This window comes from Astatotilapia calliptera, chromosome 17 (assembly GCF_900246225.1).
Source record: "Astatotilapia calliptera chromosome 17, fAstCal1.2, whole genome shotgun sequence".
NCBI classification, from domain to species: Eukaryota; Metazoa; Chordata; class Actinopteri; order Cichliformes; family Cichlidae; genus Astatotilapia; species Astatotilapia calliptera.
The window spans coordinates 33,345,667-33,364,470 of record NC_039318.1 but is presented as its reverse complement, the minus strand read 5'-3'; the positions used below and the strand labels follow the sequence as shown (position 1 = coordinate 33,364,470).

The 18,804-nt window shown below is 42.0% G+C and overlaps 1 protein-coding gene across 2 annotated transcripts; it reads right to left on the bottom strand.

The window, feature by feature from the left end:
- Window positions 1-8,011: 8,011 nt before the first annotated feature.
- LOC113009044 (3-oxo-5-beta-steroid 4-dehydrogenase-like) lies at window positions 8,012-15,767 on the bottom strand. Of its 2 annotated transcripts, XM_026147094.1 has the most exons (9): window positions 15,515-15,767; window positions 15,123-15,290; window positions 11,265-11,381; window positions 11,069-11,146; window positions 10,681-10,803; window positions 8,977-9,086; window positions 8,728-8,893; window positions 8,551-8,633; window positions 8,012-8,469 (listed from the first exon to the last, which is right to left on the bottom strand). In XM_026147094.1, exons 1-9 carry the CDS (start codon window positions 15,605-15,607, stop codon window positions 8,427-8,429), a joined length of 981 nt encoding a protein of 326 aa, XP_026002879.1. In that variant the 5' UTR covers window positions 15,608-15,767; the 3' UTR covers window positions 8,012-8,426. The 2 variants fall into 2 exon arrangements, with proteins under 2 accessions (XP_026002879.1, XP_026002880.1); XM_026147095.1 differs by lacking the exon at window positions 10,681-10,803.
- Window positions 15,768-18,804: the final 3,037 nt, after the last annotated feature.

The following is an 18,804-nucleotide window of genomic DNA, read 5'->3' as shown; positions in this document are numbered from 1 at the left end:
CGCTTCATGTGAGGATCTTTACCATCTGAATCATGTTTCTCTGATGGAAAAGTACAGCAAAAACACTCCCTGTCAACTATTGGCAGCTTTAATGACTCTACAGTGCACCTCAGAGGCACAGAGCAGCAACTGCACCAACTAGGATCAGGGAAACATTTTTTTTGTAGTTTTTAAAAAGTGAGTTATCTCTTAGCCTAGATTATCATGAAGCTGTAAGTTTGGTGTAGCATAATGACTGAAAGCAAACAGAGGTGTTAGTGTGTTGTTGTGTAGTTGCCATTTGATCTAACATCATTTATTGCTGTTTTCAGCATGCTGGTCAATGCCATCCAGAGAGCAGGTATGACTGAGCTTCTGAACCAGCAGGTGGTGTTCACCTTCTTCGCTCCCACTAATGATGCTTTCAATGCACTGCCGCAGGATGAAGGCAACAGGCTGATGCACGAGTTTTATTCAACCACACAGCTTCTCTTTATTCACATTCTTTATTTTTATTTTATTTTTTTGGGGGGGGACACTTCCATGTGTGACAACTGCAAGTGTCCAGAGTGAGGACATACTGAGGGACCCACTGCTGCACATAATCTGTGAGGCTTTGCACCCCTAATGATCCACCAGGAGAAACTCAGCAGTGTGTGAGGAAGAGGAGGAGGAAGAGCCAGCAGCAGCTGACTGATGGAGAGAATAGACAGACTGTTCCCTGTTTGTGAAGGACTGCTAGAAACGTTTAAAATAACTCATTGTCTGTCCTGAATCAGTCGTATTAGGTAATGTTCAAATAATTTTATCATTCCAGTGTTTTCAGTGTGGGAGAAAGTACTCAGGGCCTTCAAGTTACACACTATGAAAGGCAGCAACAAGTTGTGTGTGTATGTAAATGATGGCGTGAGTGTGTGTACATCTATGGACATCAACTTGATGTTTGCTAAAATGATAACTTATTAATTCATATAGAAAACAAGTTCTTTCTGAGAAAAACTAAAATCAACGCCAGAGAGGGTTAAACTAATTTTATGAAAAAGTTAATCACACATTTGATTTCCAATAAATGATAAATAACAAACAGGAGAAATATATACAAAACAAGAAAACGGCACACATGAGAGAAAAGGTCACATGACAGCACAGCATTTTCTACCCACACTTTGAACTGAATAACAAATAACATGTATTTATTAAACTTGTAGACAATGAAAACAAACAGAAATCAGAGTGTAAAATTTAAAAAACTTTTATTGATGTTAACTTTTTTTTTTTTTTTTAAGTTATTAAAAAGAAAATCCAACAGAGGAACCCCTCTGAGCAAGCATAGGTGACAGTGGGGAGGAAAAACTCCCTTTTAAGAGGGAGAAACCTCCAGCAGAACCAGGCTCAGTGAGGGGCCGCGGCCGTTCTAAGGGTTTTCTTAAGTATATCATTTAAAACTAACCAATTTAAAGTTTCCAATTCGTTTTCCAGAAATGTTTCATATCACGATTTCTTTTACATTACATCAGCTTTGTTTTGTTTCCTGGTGAAACAAAACAGTCGGCCTATAGATGAGAAAAACTGATGTATGCAACTTGGTTTCTTCGATAGTTTGGCTGCCTCCTTTATGAAAATTTCAGCAATCATATTTTCGATTGCTGGCTGATTTAATTCCAAGGCTAGCAAAGCTAATCCTGCATTTTTAAACTCTTTACACATGGCTTTGAAAATCACCTCTTGGAAGTTTTTGAACTTCTCTAAGGGGATTTTATCAATTTCATCCTTGATTTTAGCCCAGATGTTGTTGGTATGCTGGTTGTAGATGTCTGAAACTCTTTCCAGGCTGATGACTTTGCCTGATTTGAATGCTCGGAGCAGTTCTACACTGCAATCATCGAGTCCATCCTCACCTCCTCCATCACCGTGTGGTACGCTGGAGCCACTATCAGGGACTATCAGGGACAAACAGAGACTGCAGCGTGTTGTGTATGTATATATCTTTCAACGTAGCACTCTTAATTCTTATTCTCATGTATATATCTCATGTATATCTCATGCACATATCTTTCTATGTAGCACTTTTAATTCTTATCCCTACTTTTATTTTTTCATGTCTATTTAAGTGCTATTTATGACACTATGTTTGCACTGAAGCACCGCAGCAATTTCCTAATGTTGTAAACCTGCTCAACATTTGGCAATAAACCCCTTTCTGATTCTGATTCTGATTCTGATTTTTTTACAGCTTGCTTAACGAGTTCTGCCATACAGTTTTCCACCAAAGATCTGTATTTTTCTTTGTTATCTACAGCCTGCATGGTGGCACGGCGGCCTTTGTCGATTGGAATTCTGCGCTTGGCAGTTTTTGGGTTTTTTTGCGTTTTCGTTTGTAATCGAAACCTAAATTGAAACGAAGGTTGTTGAAGTGTGAAATATTCCTATAATCGTTAATGACATTAACGTTACCACTTCCATAATTATGTATTGTGAGGTCCATTAGCTCATGGATGTGATCACTTTAACCATAAAGAATAACTAAATTCTTCAGGACAATGAACTCACTAAGTTATCCCTCTAACAGAGCCTCCACATGTTCTCATTCTAATTTCCCCCTGATGAATGAAGTTATGCTGCACTAATCTGAATGTTCGGAGGGAAATCAAACGCATTTCAATCGCAGTACTCAAGCTGACTTACCTTTGTTTGAATGACGACTTGTACGTGCTGACTCCACAGACAAGGTACGAAAATATATCAGGCTACATCAATAGCGGTTGGTCTTCAGGGTTTCTACTCCACCTCCGTATTTCATACGGGTCCACATTTCCAATGCATGCTATTTTCTGCAAGTACCGCCGCTTCGCCTCTGGACGCAATCGGTCTCTATACAGTCCATTCTCTTTTGACCTATGCGTTGTTCCCCACCCCCTTAAATTTCAGAGCCCCCAGTAATAATAATAATAGTAACAATTCAAATAGCTGGGGCTTGATCAACCCTACCTGGGTCACCTGGGAAAGGGGGTCTGATTGTTGAAAGGCCCGAAAACCTCTGTGACTGCCATCAGCAGCAGTTATGCAGATTAAGATAATTTTATTGTTTAAGTTATAATAAATACTTGTTACGGCCCTAGCAGGGCCTCCTCCTGAAGGTGCCTGTGTGGGCGTGTCCCACTACCTCTTCTGCCTGAGGTGCCACCTTTCCCTTTTGTGCAGCTGACTCTCGTCAGTAATTAAAGAGATTTAAGCCCAGGGAAAGGTGAGTTCTGGGCCAGAGTGCCATGTGAGTGGTTACAGTTAGTGAGCTGCTCTTTTTGGCTTACGTTTTACTTTATTGACCAACGCCTGAGTTTTGTTTTTCTTAAATGGTGATAGTGGCTTGTCCGTCTCTTTTAGTTGAGCTACTTTAATAAAACTCTTTAATTTAACCCTCATGCCTTCTTGTCTCCTTTTTCTGACCCGGACACTTTTTGTTACTGCCCCCTCACCGCATAGACCCCTCAGGGAAACGTAACAAGTGGGGGCTCGTCCGGGATCTGAAAAGGGAGTTTGAAATTGGTGGTGTTTGGGTTTTTGTTTTTTTTTTGTTTTTTTGGCTTTTGTGTGATGGTTGTGTTGCTTTTTGAGAAGAGTAGAAATACACCTTCCCAGTTAAGTTAGGTGAGTGTTCAGCTGAGCTTTTTAAGTTCTTCCTTCGGGCACTCTTTTATTATTTTGTCTTTCTTATTTTTGGAGTAATCCTGGGTGGGGATTAGTTCCCTGTTGGGGGTAGGCAATTCAGTGCTCCAGTTGCTGAAGCTTTGCCTTTAAAGTTGCCTCGAGCCCAGCACGCTCCAGAAGATAGGTAGGTATAGTTTGGTGTGCTTAGGAACTGGGTACGTTGTATTTGTTAATGTGTGTGCAGCAAAAAGTAAGTTGGTCAAGAAGAGGAAGTTGTTCGGTTACCATTAATTGTTGCCTAGCCTGTGAGAGAATTGGCACAGGTGTGTGGTGGTTTTCTTCAGGCTGAAATGGCGTTCCAGTTGAATCAGCTGGAGCTGACGAGCACTGGGCCTACATCTGTTGGTGAACAGGTGTCCAGAGGCTCGTTTGTGAGCAATAACATCCACCTGTTTCCAGTTTTCTGTGAGTCTAGTGTTCATAGCTTCTTTATTGCATTTGAACGCATAGCGACTGCACTGCAATGGCCTCAAGACATGTGGTGCGTGATGTTACTATGTAAATTGACGGGTAAGGCTCAGGAGGTTTGTTCTGGTTTGTCTATGGAGGACTGCTTAGTTTATGAAAAGCTTAAAAGTGCCATCCTCCAAGCCCATGAACTCATACCTGAAGCCTATAAGCAGCATTTTCGAGGTTTGGAGTTGGCACAGGGTCAGTCCTATCTTGACTTCGATAGGGACAAGGCGAAGCTTTTTGATAGGTGGTGCTCTGCAAGCCAGGTTAATGACTTGGGGTCGTTACGTGAGCTTGTGCTTCTAGAGGACTTTAAGAACACAATGTCTGAGTGTGTTGCTTGTTATTTAAGTGAACAGAGGGTTTCCACTTTACAGCAGGCTGCCATACTGGCAGATGAGTTTACCCTAACTCATAAAACAAATGCTGTAGAATGTGATACCCCTCTGTGCCATAGTACATCTTGGCGAGGTAAGAGTGGGCCAGCTAACAAGGCTGAAAAAGTTGTGGTTTCGAGACCCAAAACGAAGCTTTGTTTCTCTGCCACAAACCTGGACACCTTGTTGCTAACTGTTTGAGGCTGAAACTCAAACAGAAAGCACACTCAAAGCAAAAAGGGCCTGCTTTGAGAAAAGTCAGTCCAGGTTCTCAAACAGACAAGGTTGCCCGGCCTAGTAAAAGGCTACACTTGGAGCATAATTGCTCAGTAGTGTCATGTAGTCGGGGTAAGAGGTCAACTAACCCTGAGTTGCCGCTGGTTGACAATTTCCCAGGTCCTCAAAATGACCCGCAGGGGGACAGACTGTGTATAAAACCACCAGTAAGACCGGCAACCCTGGCTAACAAACATGCCTGTACCGGTGACTTGAGGAATCATCTGCAAAGTGTTGCAGTAAGGTCTTCTGACTGCCTGCTGTGTTCTCCACATGTGATGGCTCAAAAAAGCCCTGGCTATCACATGAGACATTGTTTTGCGGGTCTGCGGCCACCTTCAGTAAGTATTTTGAACCCATTGAGATGGGGTTGGCAGCTTCCGCTAGCAATGCCTAACCGTTGCTATGGGGTTTGGTAGGTGGAAAGCCTGCAATTTGTTGATGTGACAGTTACAGACTTGATTTGTAGATAGTTTATCATAATCACTTGACAAACCACAGGTTTGTATTTATGGGAGGGGGTGTTACGGCCCTAGCAGGGCCTCCTCCTGAAGGTGCCTGTGTGGGCATGTCCCACTACCTCTTCTGCCTGAGGTGCCACCTTTCCCTTTTGTGCAGCTGACTCTCGTCAGTAATTAAAGAGATTTAAGCCCAGGGAAAGGTGAGTTCTGGGCCAGAGTGCCATGTGAGTGGTTACAGTTAGTGAGCTGCTCTCTCTTTTTGGCTTACGTTTTACTTTATTGACCAACGCCTGAGTTTTGTTTTTCTTAAATGGTGATAGCGGCTTGTCCGTCTCTTTTAGTTGAGCTACTTTAATAAAACTCTTTAATTTAACCCTCATGCCGCCTTGTCTCCTTTTTCTGACCCGGACACTTTTTGTTACTTCCCCTCACCGCCTAGACCCCTCAGGGGAACGTAACATACTTTATTTTAATATATCAGATTTAATGTATACATTGTTGGTTTAAAACTACACATTTAACTTTTTTACAAAATGCTTCCAGGATGGAACCAATGTTCAGTCTGTTTTCCACCTGTGGGAAGGAGTGCACACTGCAAGATGCGTTTTCATTAACCCCTGCAAGTTAATGCGGCCAATGAGGTATGCACTTTGTATTTTATGTCGTAGTAGAAAAATAAGATGCTCTGATGCGACCTGAGTGCTCACACTGTGCCTCCATAAAATGAAGGTTATAACAGAAAATCTGTCGCTCGCTCTCCCTCTCTGTCTTTCACTCACACAGACACGCACACCACCACCATCAACTTTGCTAAATTTCTAATGAAAAACATTAATCAGGCAGCTGTGATTGAGCAGCAATGTAAATCCAACTATTTTCACGGTTGTTGTGGTCGTGATAATTTTGTTATGCCACATCGAAAAGGCTCGGATGAGCTTTCCAAAGTTCTACAAGTTGTGCCTCCATCGCCTGTGTCCAGATCACACGCTGCACAGCCAAGCTGCACCGTCTTTTTCGCCGACGGTTACTGTTTGCGCGTGAGCAGTGTGAGCAGCTGCGGTGACGCCCTCACGAGCGATTGATGATCGGGAGCTGCTCGAGGTGTTAATCGCTTCTCGTTACCCCACGTATGATGCACGATGAAGGCCAAAATTGGGCCGATCACCAAATCGGTCGCATGACTCAAAAATCGGCTCAAAATGGGCCAAAAATCGCACAGTGTAAGCCCAGCATTAGAGCAGCAATGTTTGTTCCCCTCAGAGAAAGAAAAATAGGCTGCAAAAGTACAGGGAGGAATGGGAAAAGGAAAACACCTGGCTGGAAAAGTGCACGATAACATCTATAAAGCGCACTGCACTGTGTGCCGGCGCACTTTTTCCATAGGCATGCACACACAATGGTGGGCACACGGAGAACATGAAGGGCGTGAAAGCTCGGGGAACCCTTAACCAATTTCTTGTCCACCAGGCCACGGCAGAAGCAGATATGGTATGTAAACATTGGTTTGTTTTTTTTTAAACCCTCTGGTTAAGGTTAATATGGGCATGTGCAGTGAATATCAGCGCTATGTGGCCAGAAGTGTGATAATATAATTTATTTTGTGTAATAAACAACTGCAAGGATAGATGATTACAACAAATTGATGACTAATACATAAAAGTAATACATAGATGAATAATGATGATGAGTTATGATGCGTAATCATGGGAACAAGTGGGTTTACAACCAGGAGCAGCTGATTAGCATTAGAAAAGCTGAAATAATACCTCAACTGAAGCCAATTGTACTAAATGCACTAAATGTGCACTGTTACAAGAATGATTTTGTTCTATTGTTTTCTATTAATTTATATAATTTTAAGTTAAGCAGGACAGAGTTCTTTTAAAGAAAGATTTACTTATATTCTCAAAAGTTAAGCATGACAGGCTTCTGTTTAAGAAAGAGACCCGTTTTACTGTGTTAATGTTATTTTGAGCTAAAAATAAATGGCTAAATTATCATTTGTTTCCCATATGGTCATATCACAAAGAAGATGCATCTGCTTAAATCAAATTCAAGTCAAATGGTTAAAAAAAAATTTCACACACAAAAAAAAAGAGCTACCACACTTTGCCCGGCCCTGGCCACGAGGCGTCCCTTATTTATTTTTCAGGGAGTTGGCAACCCTAATGATCGACTGTTCCCATTAGAATTCCACAGTTATCATCTTGTACCCCCTGAAAGTCCTGTATGCTTTGAGAGACCGCTACAGTAGGGAAACATACAAAAGAGTGTCCAAACCATTGTAATTTTGGCTTATTTCTGTCTTATATAGTATCCTGACTCCTTAGCTAACTTAATAACTTTAGCTAAAGCGAACAGTCTAATTCACAGGTGTTGAACTCCAGACCTTGAGAGCTGGTGTCCTGCAGGTTTTAGATGTGCCCTTGATCCAACACAGCTGATTTAAATGGTTAAATTACCCCCTCAACATATCTTGAAGTTCTCCATAAGCCTGGTAAAGAAACTAATCATTTGATTCAGGTGTGTTGACCCAGGGTGATATATGAAACCTGCAGGACACCAGCCCTTGAGGCCTGGAGTTCAACACCCCTGGTGTAATTCATTAGTGCAGTATTACTGGATCACCTCTGAAGTGGTATGATATGACTATCACTGAAACGGCAAACTTTGTGCTGGATTATTGTGCAGTTTTCTCGAAGGACCCGGATGTATGACCCCAAAAACTGAATTTAAGAACTAAAACTGAATGGTGAGAAGTGAAACTGAAAGCATTCAAGAGCTAAATTTAATTCAAATTCAGTTTTAAAAGCTGTTATTCAGGTTGAGCAATTCAGATTTGGTCTGAGCAATGAAAGTGTTGGCAGGATGAGAACACCATCTGTCCAGAGTTTAAGCTTTCTATACTTAACAGTCTTGTTTTGATTTAGCCACACCTTATCTTTATTTTGTAGTTTGCAAACATTTACTATCCCAAGTTTGTTTGTTTTGTCACTCAAAACTTATCTGTAAGACTTTTACAAAACTAAAGACATCTGTGAGAGCAGACCTTCATTATTCTTCCCACAGCACGGCTCAGCAGTGAAACCCTTTACCCGAGGAAGTGTATTATATATTATATATATAAGATGCCAAATTTAATCACTCTCGAACAATGTGTTGCTGTTTGTGGTGTTTAGAAGTCATCATGAAATGGATACTCTGGATGGTCAGACCACCTGTTGAGCCAGAAAAGAGAAATATTAATTGGAGCCGTTTGTTCAAGGAGCAAAACTTCACACAAGCTGCACTATACTCACATGAGAAGCTCCACAAAGCGGATGTTTTTGTTCAACCCTTCAACTGCCTTCATATCAGCGTCAGAGAGAGAGAAATCAAATATCTGGAAAGTTGGCAAATAAGTCTGATTATATTCCATGCGTCTGGTTTTCAGAAGGCACTTTTTGCTACCTACATACCTAAAATTATAAACAAACCTCAAAGTTTTCCTTTATGCGAGCAGGGCTGAAGCTCTTTGGGATGACCACCACGCCTCTCTGTACATTGAACCGCAGACACACCTGAGCCGTGGTCTTGTTGTACTTTTTGGCAATCGATACCAGCAGGTCATCTTCCAGCATTGGGGGGCATTTTAGGTTTACCCTTTATTGAAACAGTGATATTTTAATGTCAATCAAGAGGCTGAGAACTTGACTAGCTACTCATAAAATGAGTGTGACCCATACCAAGATGGATCTCTGGATGTTCCCAGCGGGCTGTAACCAACAATGACGATACCATTCTGCCGGCAGTATTCAAGCAATTTTGGCTGGGTGAAATAGGGGTGGCATTCAACCTGTAATAGAGCACATATGTATACATACACACATGTTTCTGATGAAGACAGCTTGGCTTATTCCTTGCGAGTGTTATGAACCAACACTTCCAAGTGCATCTTGATTGTTCATGTTACTTAAATAATAACTTCCTATCTCTGTTATGCTTTCATTGATTCAAAGTTCAGTCCTTTCATACTGATAATATTTCAGGCAGTAAACTTACTTTTTAAATAAATTTGAAGTTTTCCCCACATTTCTGGGCGGTATACATTGCCTGCATTTTGTTCCTATACCTCTGCAACATATCCATGTCCTATCCACACAATGTTCACATATCTATCAAAACACAGCTGTGTGTGTGATTTAGTTAAAACATATTGGGCATATGTCTAAAATCTGAGTCTTTCTGTTGTATTGTTCATTAGCTGTATGCGCAAATATTCAAAGACTGAAACTAAAGCCTTCAGCTGGTTGTGCCTCAGATTCTTTCTTCTGACTTTAATAAATTGCCGCTGCACAATAAAGTAACAAAAGCATTGACTCTTGAAACACTACTTTTTAAAATGAAGAATGGTTTGCACATTTATCTGCTGATCTTACGGTAAATATAGTACTGTACATTTCCCAAGTCTCGAGTATTTATATTTCTAATAGGACAGTTTCTTGTAAGTGGTGCTGAGCAATAGTTCTCCAGGCTTTCTGAAGACAAAGTTTTACTTTGGGCACTAGCTATTTTTTCACTCTTTTATCATGATTATTAAAACACCTAACACTGATCTATGAAATCAGTGTTATCAGTGTCACAAAAAGGCAGCTAATTCAAAGAATGACTCATTGAGTCTACACATTACAGAAAAGTTAGGAAAGAACCAGTTTCTTTAGGGACTTATTAGCATCCTGTAGTAAAAGAAAATTTCTTCCCATGTCTTTTATCTAAATCTCTGCCATGAATAACACGATTTGATGAGCAAAGAGCTTTTAGCTGGAAACTTGGCATATTTCAGTATGGTGTGAGGAAACTGGACAAGAAAAAAAAAATTAGAGCAGATGAACAGCATCTAAAAGCTATGTCCTTAAGAAAACAGAAAAACTGTATCAAAGATCTGATATGGGACCTGAGTGGTGTATCTCATCCTTCAACTAACCCATCAACAGTTTGTTGAGACTCACCATAAATGGTCTTTGTGGAAGGGTGGCTGTCAAGAAGCCACTCTTAAGGAAAAGAAGCAAGAAGAAAAGGCTGAATAGTGCCAAATTACACAAGAACTGTGTCAATACTGCGCCGTGCTACCTCACTGAACTCCTTAGTTCATATACCCCTGGGAAAGCCCTAAGATAATCAAGACAATTACTCCTAGTGCAGCCTAGATCCTGGCTAAAGACCAGAGGTGACCGTGCTTTTGCCCTGGCAGCCCCTAGCCCCTGGAACAATCTTCCTGCTGCTATTCGCGCCTCTGATTCCATCTATTCATTTAAATCTCAGTTAAAAACTTACCGAGCGTTTTCAGTTAGTTAGTTCAAAGAGCAAAGCTTTTTGACCTTAGTATTCTGAAAACAAGTACTTAGTAACTTATTTCCAGACAACTGCTTGCTCAATAATGTACCACTAACCTGGTTTGACACAGGTTTGTGTTTCAGCCCCGGCTTGTTAAGGATTAGCTCTAGTTGTCGCTTGTTGAAGTTTGAAACCCCAAGAGATTTTACAAGGCCAGCGTCTTTACAAGCTTCTAAAGCCTGTGAGAGACATAGGAAAGCACAATAATAAAACAATATAGTCAACGTTGAACTTTGAAACAATTTAAAAGCTCACAGAAACAGTAAAACTGAGACACTGTTGAAGCTGTCATTGATTTTTACCACATATCTTTTTGTATTTAACTATAAGTTAAAGGACGCGTGTACCCAATACTGTTGTTCTGTAGCAGTTATGTTGTCTTCACATATGTTAGGAAATAACTGAAACTAAATTTTCTTGAATAAGCAGGCCACCAAGTCTCACCTCCCATGTGGCACAGAGGTCCGTTTCATGATAAAGCCACTTCCCACTCTCATCGTTGGGGTAAAATTCATCTCCTGGCTTCAGAAAATTATAGTGTTTCAGTATAGTATAGTATTTCATTTGGTGCAGTAAAACCTCATGAAATTCAAATGTAAAAATTAAAAACTTGTTATTAAGTTTTCACATGTGTGCATACCTTGAAAGCCATGGGCAGTTCTATAATATAGAGGTCAACATAATCCAGCTGTAATGTCGTCAGGGTTTTCTCTAAAGTAGGTCGTACTAGCTCGGGTGGATGAAATGTGTTCCACAACTTCAAAAGAAAAGAAGAAAAGTTAACAAATGTAGAAAAAAGCTACAGAACTCAGCATTTGGTTTTTTTTAAGATTCAAAGGTATGTCATGAAAATGAATATGTTATCGATTCGTATGTTATCCATACCTTTTAAGTTTCACACAGGCCAAAAGCATTTTAGACTTGTTTTTGGTTAACTTTTGCCTTGAGGGACTTTGTAATGTTTGTCTCGAAAGGTGTTGTACAAACCAAAATGTACTTACTTTATCTTCCTTATTTTTTTGTGGTTCAGGGAAATAATATTGGTATAATATTCAGATTGGCTTTTTTTCTTATTTGCATTATTAGTTATTTACTTTAAAATAACTAAAGGAGTTGTACTTTTTTGTCACTTTGGCCACCATTTTTGACAGGAAAAAACACATTTTTAAACTTTAAATTTTTTGTTGACATCAACAATTACACCCAGAGAAATCCTGCTAAACGCATTTTTCATGCATTCTCGATATAGATGTTAAAGCTCATCTAGAAACATGCATGCTAGGAATGGTGCAACCAAAATCAGAATCAGAATCAGAATGGGTTTATTGCCAGATGTTGAGGTTTACAACATTAGGAAATTGCTGCGGTGCTTCAGTGCAGACAATAAGAATTAAAGTGCTATGTAGAAAGAAAGATATGTGCATGAGATATACATGAGATATATACATGAGAATAAGAATTATGAGTGCTACGTAGAAAGATATATACATGAGTGCAGGTGGTGATCAGTGCCAGACATGAAATGATGCAGTGACACAGCGTAGGGTCATGTGTTAGTGGCGGGGACAGTCATGTGGTTATTGTTCATGTGTCCAACAGCAGAGGGGAAGAAACTGTTCTTGTGGCGAGAGGTTCTGGTGCGAATGGACCGGAGCCTCCTGCCTGAGGGGAGCAGGTCAAACAGACTGTGTCCAGGGTGAGAAGGGTCAGCTGAGATCCGGGCTGCACGCCGCAGTGTCCTGGAGGTGTACAGGTCCTGCAGAGATGGGAGTCTGCAGCCAATCACCTTCTCAGCAGAGCGCACAACACGCTGCAGTCTCTGTTTGTCCCTGATAGTGGCTCCAGCGTACCACACGGTGATGGAGGAGGTGAGGATGGACTCGATGATTGCAGTGTAGAATTGCATCATCGTCCGTGTTGGCAGGTTGAATTTCTTCAGCTGCCTCAGGAAGTACATCCTCTGCTGGGCTTTCTTGATGACGGAGGTGATGGTGGGCTCCCACTTCAGGTCCTGGGTGATGGTGGTACCCAGGAAGCGGAATGAGTCCACAGAGGTGATGGGGGTGTCCGTCAGGATGATGGGGGGGAGTGGGGCTGTGTGCTTCCTGAAGTCCACAATAATCTCCACTGTCTTCTGGGCATTCAGCACCAGGTTGTTGTGGCTGCACCAGGACACCAGACGTTCAACCTCCCTCCTGTAGGCAGACTCATCCCCGTCAGAGATGAGCCCAATGACGGTGGTGTCATCTGCGAACTTGATTAGCTTGACAGACTGGTGGGTGGAGGTGCAGCAGTTGGTGTACAGGGAGAAGAGCAGAGGAGAAAGAACACAGCCCTGAGGGGAGCCGGTGCTGATGGTCCGGGAGTCCGAGACATTCTTCCCCAGCCTCACGTGCTGCTTCCTGTCCGTCAGGAAGTCAGTGATCCACCGGCAGATGGGATCAGGCACATTCATCTGGGAAAGCTTGCCTCGGAGATGGTCTGGAAGGATGGTGTTGAAGGCAGAGCTGAAGTCCACAAACAGGATCCTGGCGTAGGTTCCTGGGGAGTCCAGATGCTGCAGGATGAAGTGTAGGGCCATGTTGATGGTGTCGTCTACAGATCTGTTGGCTCTATATGCAAACTGCAGGGGGTCCAGGAGGGGGGCCGTGAGGGTCTTGAGATGGGAGAGAACTAGGCGCTCAAATGACTTCATGACCACAGATGTCAGAGCCACGGGTCTGTAGTCATTTAGTCCAGTGATCCTAGGTTTCTTGGGGACAGGGATTATGGTAGAGGACTTGAAGCAGGCAGGCACATGACATGCCTGCAGTGAGGAGTTGAAGATGCCAGAAAACACTGGGGCCAGCTCGTTTGCACAGTGTCTGAGGGTGGCAGGAGACACACCGTCTGGGCCGGGAGCTTTCCGAGCATTCAGATTCTTAAACTGCTTCCTCACATCTGCTTCATGAATATGAAGAGTTGTGGTCGGAGGAGGTGGTGTGAAATCCTCTTTTGTGTGGGGTGAGGAGGGGGGTGTTGTAGGTGAACAGTTTGAAGGTGGTGAAGGCTCTATGGAGGGGGGAGAGGTGGGGGAATGAGTGTCCAAAGTGCCTCTATTGTTGGGGTCGTTGGAGGTGTGAAGGCTGCCTGATGGCTCGTCAAAACGACAGTAGAAGTCGTTAAGGGTGTTGGCCAAGAGCAAGTCGTCAGTGGAGTGGGGGGTTTTAGGCTTGTAGTTTGTAATATTCCTAAAACCTTTCCACACAGAGGCCGAGTCATTCTCTGAGATCTGCTGCTGCATCTTCTCAGAGTGCTGATGTTTGGCAATGTCCACTTCCTTAGTGAACTTGTACTTGGCCTCTCTGTAGCAGTCCCTGTCTCCGCTTCTGAACGCCTTACTCTTTTCCAGCCACAGCTTTTTGAGTTTAGGGGTAAACCAGGGTTTGTCATTGTTATAACTCACCCTGGTGCGTGATGGCACAATACTGTCCTCACAGAAGTGGATATAGGAGGTGACAGTGTCCGTAAACTCGTCCAAGCTGTTAGAAGCAGCCTTCAATGTGTCCCAGTCTGTGGTCTCCAAACACGTGCGAAGCTCCACGTCCAATGTGCATGCCGTCATAGTGCTGGATTTGTTTCAATGAATTAGATGAAAAACAACCTGCTTCACCCTGAATAACCTACATGAGGATTTTGTGGATTTGTTATTAATGGAACTTGTTGTTCGATTTCTAAAAGTCTTGATGATCTTCATGCATCACTGAACTCTTGAGGTGGGAAGTAACAAAGCACAAATATTTGTTAAAATTTTATAAAATTTTCTATACTGCACTTCAGTAGTAAAACAGGCTCGTTACTTTTGCCTTAACGGATTTGCTTTAACGGATTTTTGTCACTATGAGCCAACATTGTGTTTTTGCATATTATGATACATGCAAATCAAACTGAGGCTATTTAAAGACTACATGAAAATACTCTGGAGATTAGTTTGGTGTACTGTGATGGGTTTAAAGTAAAGAAGAGTGTGTGACCGGTGCACAGTGACTGTGGTTTCATGAGTTTGCATGAGTTCTACATCAAGTGTAGCAGAGATTCATATGAATTTTAGCTGATGATTCTTAGATCTATTGACTGATATATATATTTTTTATTTTACTTCTTTTTCTTCAGATTCAAGCTGAGTATACTTAGATTGGAAAAAACTTAGGCTGAAGTTTGTATTCCCATCTGCTAATATTATTTTATCATTGTGTTAACATAGCCGAAGGTTAAGTTAGCTTTGCACAGAAATAGAAATGTCCTCCAAACAGCTACTAAACAGCCTGTACTTTTTTACTTTTACTTGAGTAAAGAAGTTGAATCAGTACTTCATCTTTTACTGGAGTAGTTTTGAACAGTAATAGATGTACTTCTACTTAAGTACAGAATGTGTGTACAGAAAAACAGAAAGAAAAAAAACAGTTCAACGGTCAAGGTGCACAGGAGAGGCTCACACGAACAAGTATGCTTTGCAAACCTTTCCACAATAGAAGATGTCCTCTCTTTTCACAGTTCCATCTGCTATTTTGTCCCTTATTGCTTGCCCCACTTCATGTTCATTGTAATAGATCAATGCTCCATCAATATGTCTGTAGCCTGTCTCGATCGCAATTTTGACAGATTCATATGCAGTTCCTTTAGGAGTCTGTCAAAAAAAAAAAAAGAAGAAGAAGAAGTAGTACTGGAAGGAATATATAGTATAAAATAAAATAACAACAACCATAATAATAATATAATAAGCACTCAAAAGTCACAGCGAAAAACAAACAAACAAAAAATCCTACCACTATTTTTTATTTATTCATTTAGTTTTTGCTTCGTGACACATGCACAACGATATACAATATACAATTAAATCGTGAATCTTACCTCGTGGGGATCTGCATAAGTTCCCAGTCCTATCAAGGGTATGCTGTTTCCATCAGATAGGGGAATGGAGTGACTTTCTGCTGTCAATTCCATGTTTAACAAAAATGTTTGTTACAAAGATCTTGATGTCTGACACTGTGCACTCACTCGAACTTTTGAATACTGTCTAGGAGGCTGGCTCCTCTGCTCTCTACTCGGCCAGAAACTCCTCCCAAATGCAAAGTGCCTCAACTGTTGCTCATGAAAACATGAACAACCGGACACCAAGACAAACATTTACAAATGGAAGTGAACACGCTATCTGATCATCATGAATGAGACTAAAATGCTATACTATATGCTATATTATATGTTGGATTAAGCTTTCAGATACTGGTGAAAGCTGGCAGTGACAATGGGATTACGCTGAATTTATCTACCCCCAGTTCTTCAGGTGACACAGTGTTGAAAGCCAAAAGGTGAGAGGGAAATTAAAGGGTATTATCAATGGGACTATTCCACTCCACCCTCATAGTGGTACATCCCATCTGCCTAGTATTGATTCAGAAGATTCAAGAGCTTTATTGTCAATACATGAGTATACACAGTTTACAGTGTACCGAAATGCTGTTTCACCCCAAGCCCCCTATGGTGCATTTATAAAAGATATATCTCCAAGAGTGCACAACTGACCTGTCCTTCTCTACCTTTTGCTCTGAGATATGAACATGCGCCATAACCACTGAGGCTTGCATCCGAGAAACTGTGCAATTCGTACTGCACAATGTCCGCATCTTGCGAGTAGCTTCGTGGGATCTTCAGAGCTGCCAACTTGGGCAGGTCTCTCAACCATGCTTCCCATTGTGGTAGAATGTGATGTGGGAGATCCTTGTCCCAATTAACTTTGTCCTTGCACAACATTTGGAGTATTTGCTTTCCAATTAATATGAATGGGGCAACGAACCCAAGGGGGTCAAAGACTGAAGCAACAATCGAGAGCACCCCTCTCCTTGTCAATGGGTTGTCTTTAACTTGGACTCTGAATTGGAATTCATCTGCCTCTATGCACCATTGCACTCCAAGTGCACGTTCAATGTGGAGTTCTCCAAGAGCCATGTCCTGGTCTTTGGCTTTAGCTTGTTCCTCTTGGGGAATAGCTGCAAGCACTTCTTTGTCGTTTGACACAAACTTATGCAGATGTAGGTTGCCTGTTTTACAAAGTGCCCTTGACTCGTTTACCAACTGTATGGCTTCGACTGTTGATCTCACACTAGCGAGTCCGTCATCGACGTAAAATCCTCTTTGGATGAACTCAATAGTCTCTTCGCTGAATCTGTTTCTACCTTGAGAAGCAATATGTTTGAGTCCGAAATTGCAGCATCCGGGAGATGAAGCTGCTCCGAAAAGATGCACTCTCATCCTGTACACTGAAGGCTCAGAGTTTAAATCGCCTTTGTCCCACCAAAGAAACCTCAAATAGTCTTGATGCTCCTTGATGACGTGGAATTGGTGGAACATCCTCTCCACATCACACATGATGGCGATGGGGCCCTTTCTGAATCGACATAACACTCCAATCAGTGCGTTGGTAAGATCTGGTCCAGTCAGAAGGTGATCGTTAAGAGATGTCCCCCGGAAACGGGCCGAACAATCAAAAACCACACGTATCTTCTCAGGTTTGTGGGGGTGGTATACCCCATGGTGTGGTATATACCATCCTGCCTCCTTATCCAGTTCTTGCTCTGGGACCTTCTCTGCGTCTCCACGGGCTATGATGTCGTCCATGAACTTGACGTAATCTTCATAGTATTTCTTATCTCTTCTGAGCCGACGTTCCAACGAAGACAGTCTATGCTCAGCACATTGTTTGTTGATTGGAAGATTTGGGTTGTCGGTTTTGAATGGCAATGGGACTTCATAGTGACCGTTTTCCTTTTGCCTTATGCCTTTGGTCACCTTTGACATGAACAAAATGTCTTCCTGAGAGACTGGATTGTCATCTGTTGCATGCTCAGAGAAATCAGATCCCAAAACCTTTATTACATCAGCCGGACCCACTTCCTTCACTTGAGTTCTGCATACAAAATGCACTTCTTGCCTGAGTTCAACTGCTTGTTGTACTGCAGGAGTAACTTCTCGAACAATGATTCTGTGGCTTATGCCAATATCATCATTGTGATTTTGAACTTGAGACGTACAACCAACTATGCTCCAGCCGAGATCAGTTAGCTGTGCGTAAGGCTGATTCTCCTCACCTGCAATGACTTCCCGTGGAAGAAGGGCTTGCTGACAGTTATAGCCGAGAAGCAGACCAACTTCGCATTCAAGCATTGGAGGTAACCTATCTGCCAGCCTTTTGAGGTGAGGCCAATTCAAAGCAGTTTCAGACGTCGGGATGTGTGATCTGTTCACAGGGATGAATTCTCTTGTATAGACCGGTGGCAATGTAATTCTCTTTTCCTGCTTGTAGCCTCTAACTTGAAGATTTACCAGTTTCTCACATGGTATGACTGTCGACTTGGCGGACATGGTCGATAGTCTTAGATGAGCCTTACTCTTATCTGTGTCGAGATCCTGGGCTACTTCATCCAAGATAAAGGATGTATCGCTCTGAGAATCGAGGAGGGCATACACTAGAACTTCTCTGTCTGGGTGATTTTTTGACGAAACCCAGACCGGTAGAATGGTGGATGTCAGTGTGCTCGAAGTTACTTGAGTTACTCTATTAGTGATTGCGGTTGCTGGTTCATCTCCTTCGCCCTTGTCTTGAGAGTTATCATTCGTTTCAGGCATTATCCTTCTACGCTCTACAAACTTGTCATCATGCACACACGTGGGATGCTTCTTCTGGCATTTTTCACACGTGTTCCTTTTATCACACTTCTTAGAATGATGTCCCCCCCTTTATACATCCAAAACACAGCCTTTCTGCTTGTACAAACTTGATACGATCCTGGACTGATTTTTCCATGAATTTGAAGCATTTATCCAGTGTGTGACCATTTCTTTTGCAGTAAAGGCAGATCATGGGATTTATGTGACTTGAGTTGGTTAAGTGACTTGAAGTTGTGGTTAATGTTTTAGCTTGAACGACTTGGCTGCGTGAGTGTTTGGGTTTACTGATTTCCAAACCCTTGAGTGCTTGCATTGAAGCTATGGGGTCACATGCTAGGTCTGCTTCAGTGGATACAAAGTCTGTAAACATGTGAAATGATGGATACTCTCCATTAAGGGTTTTTCTTATTTTCATCGCTGCGCGATTCCATCTTGTTGTCAACCAGTCTGGAAGTTTCAGCAAGAGTTTCTGAATT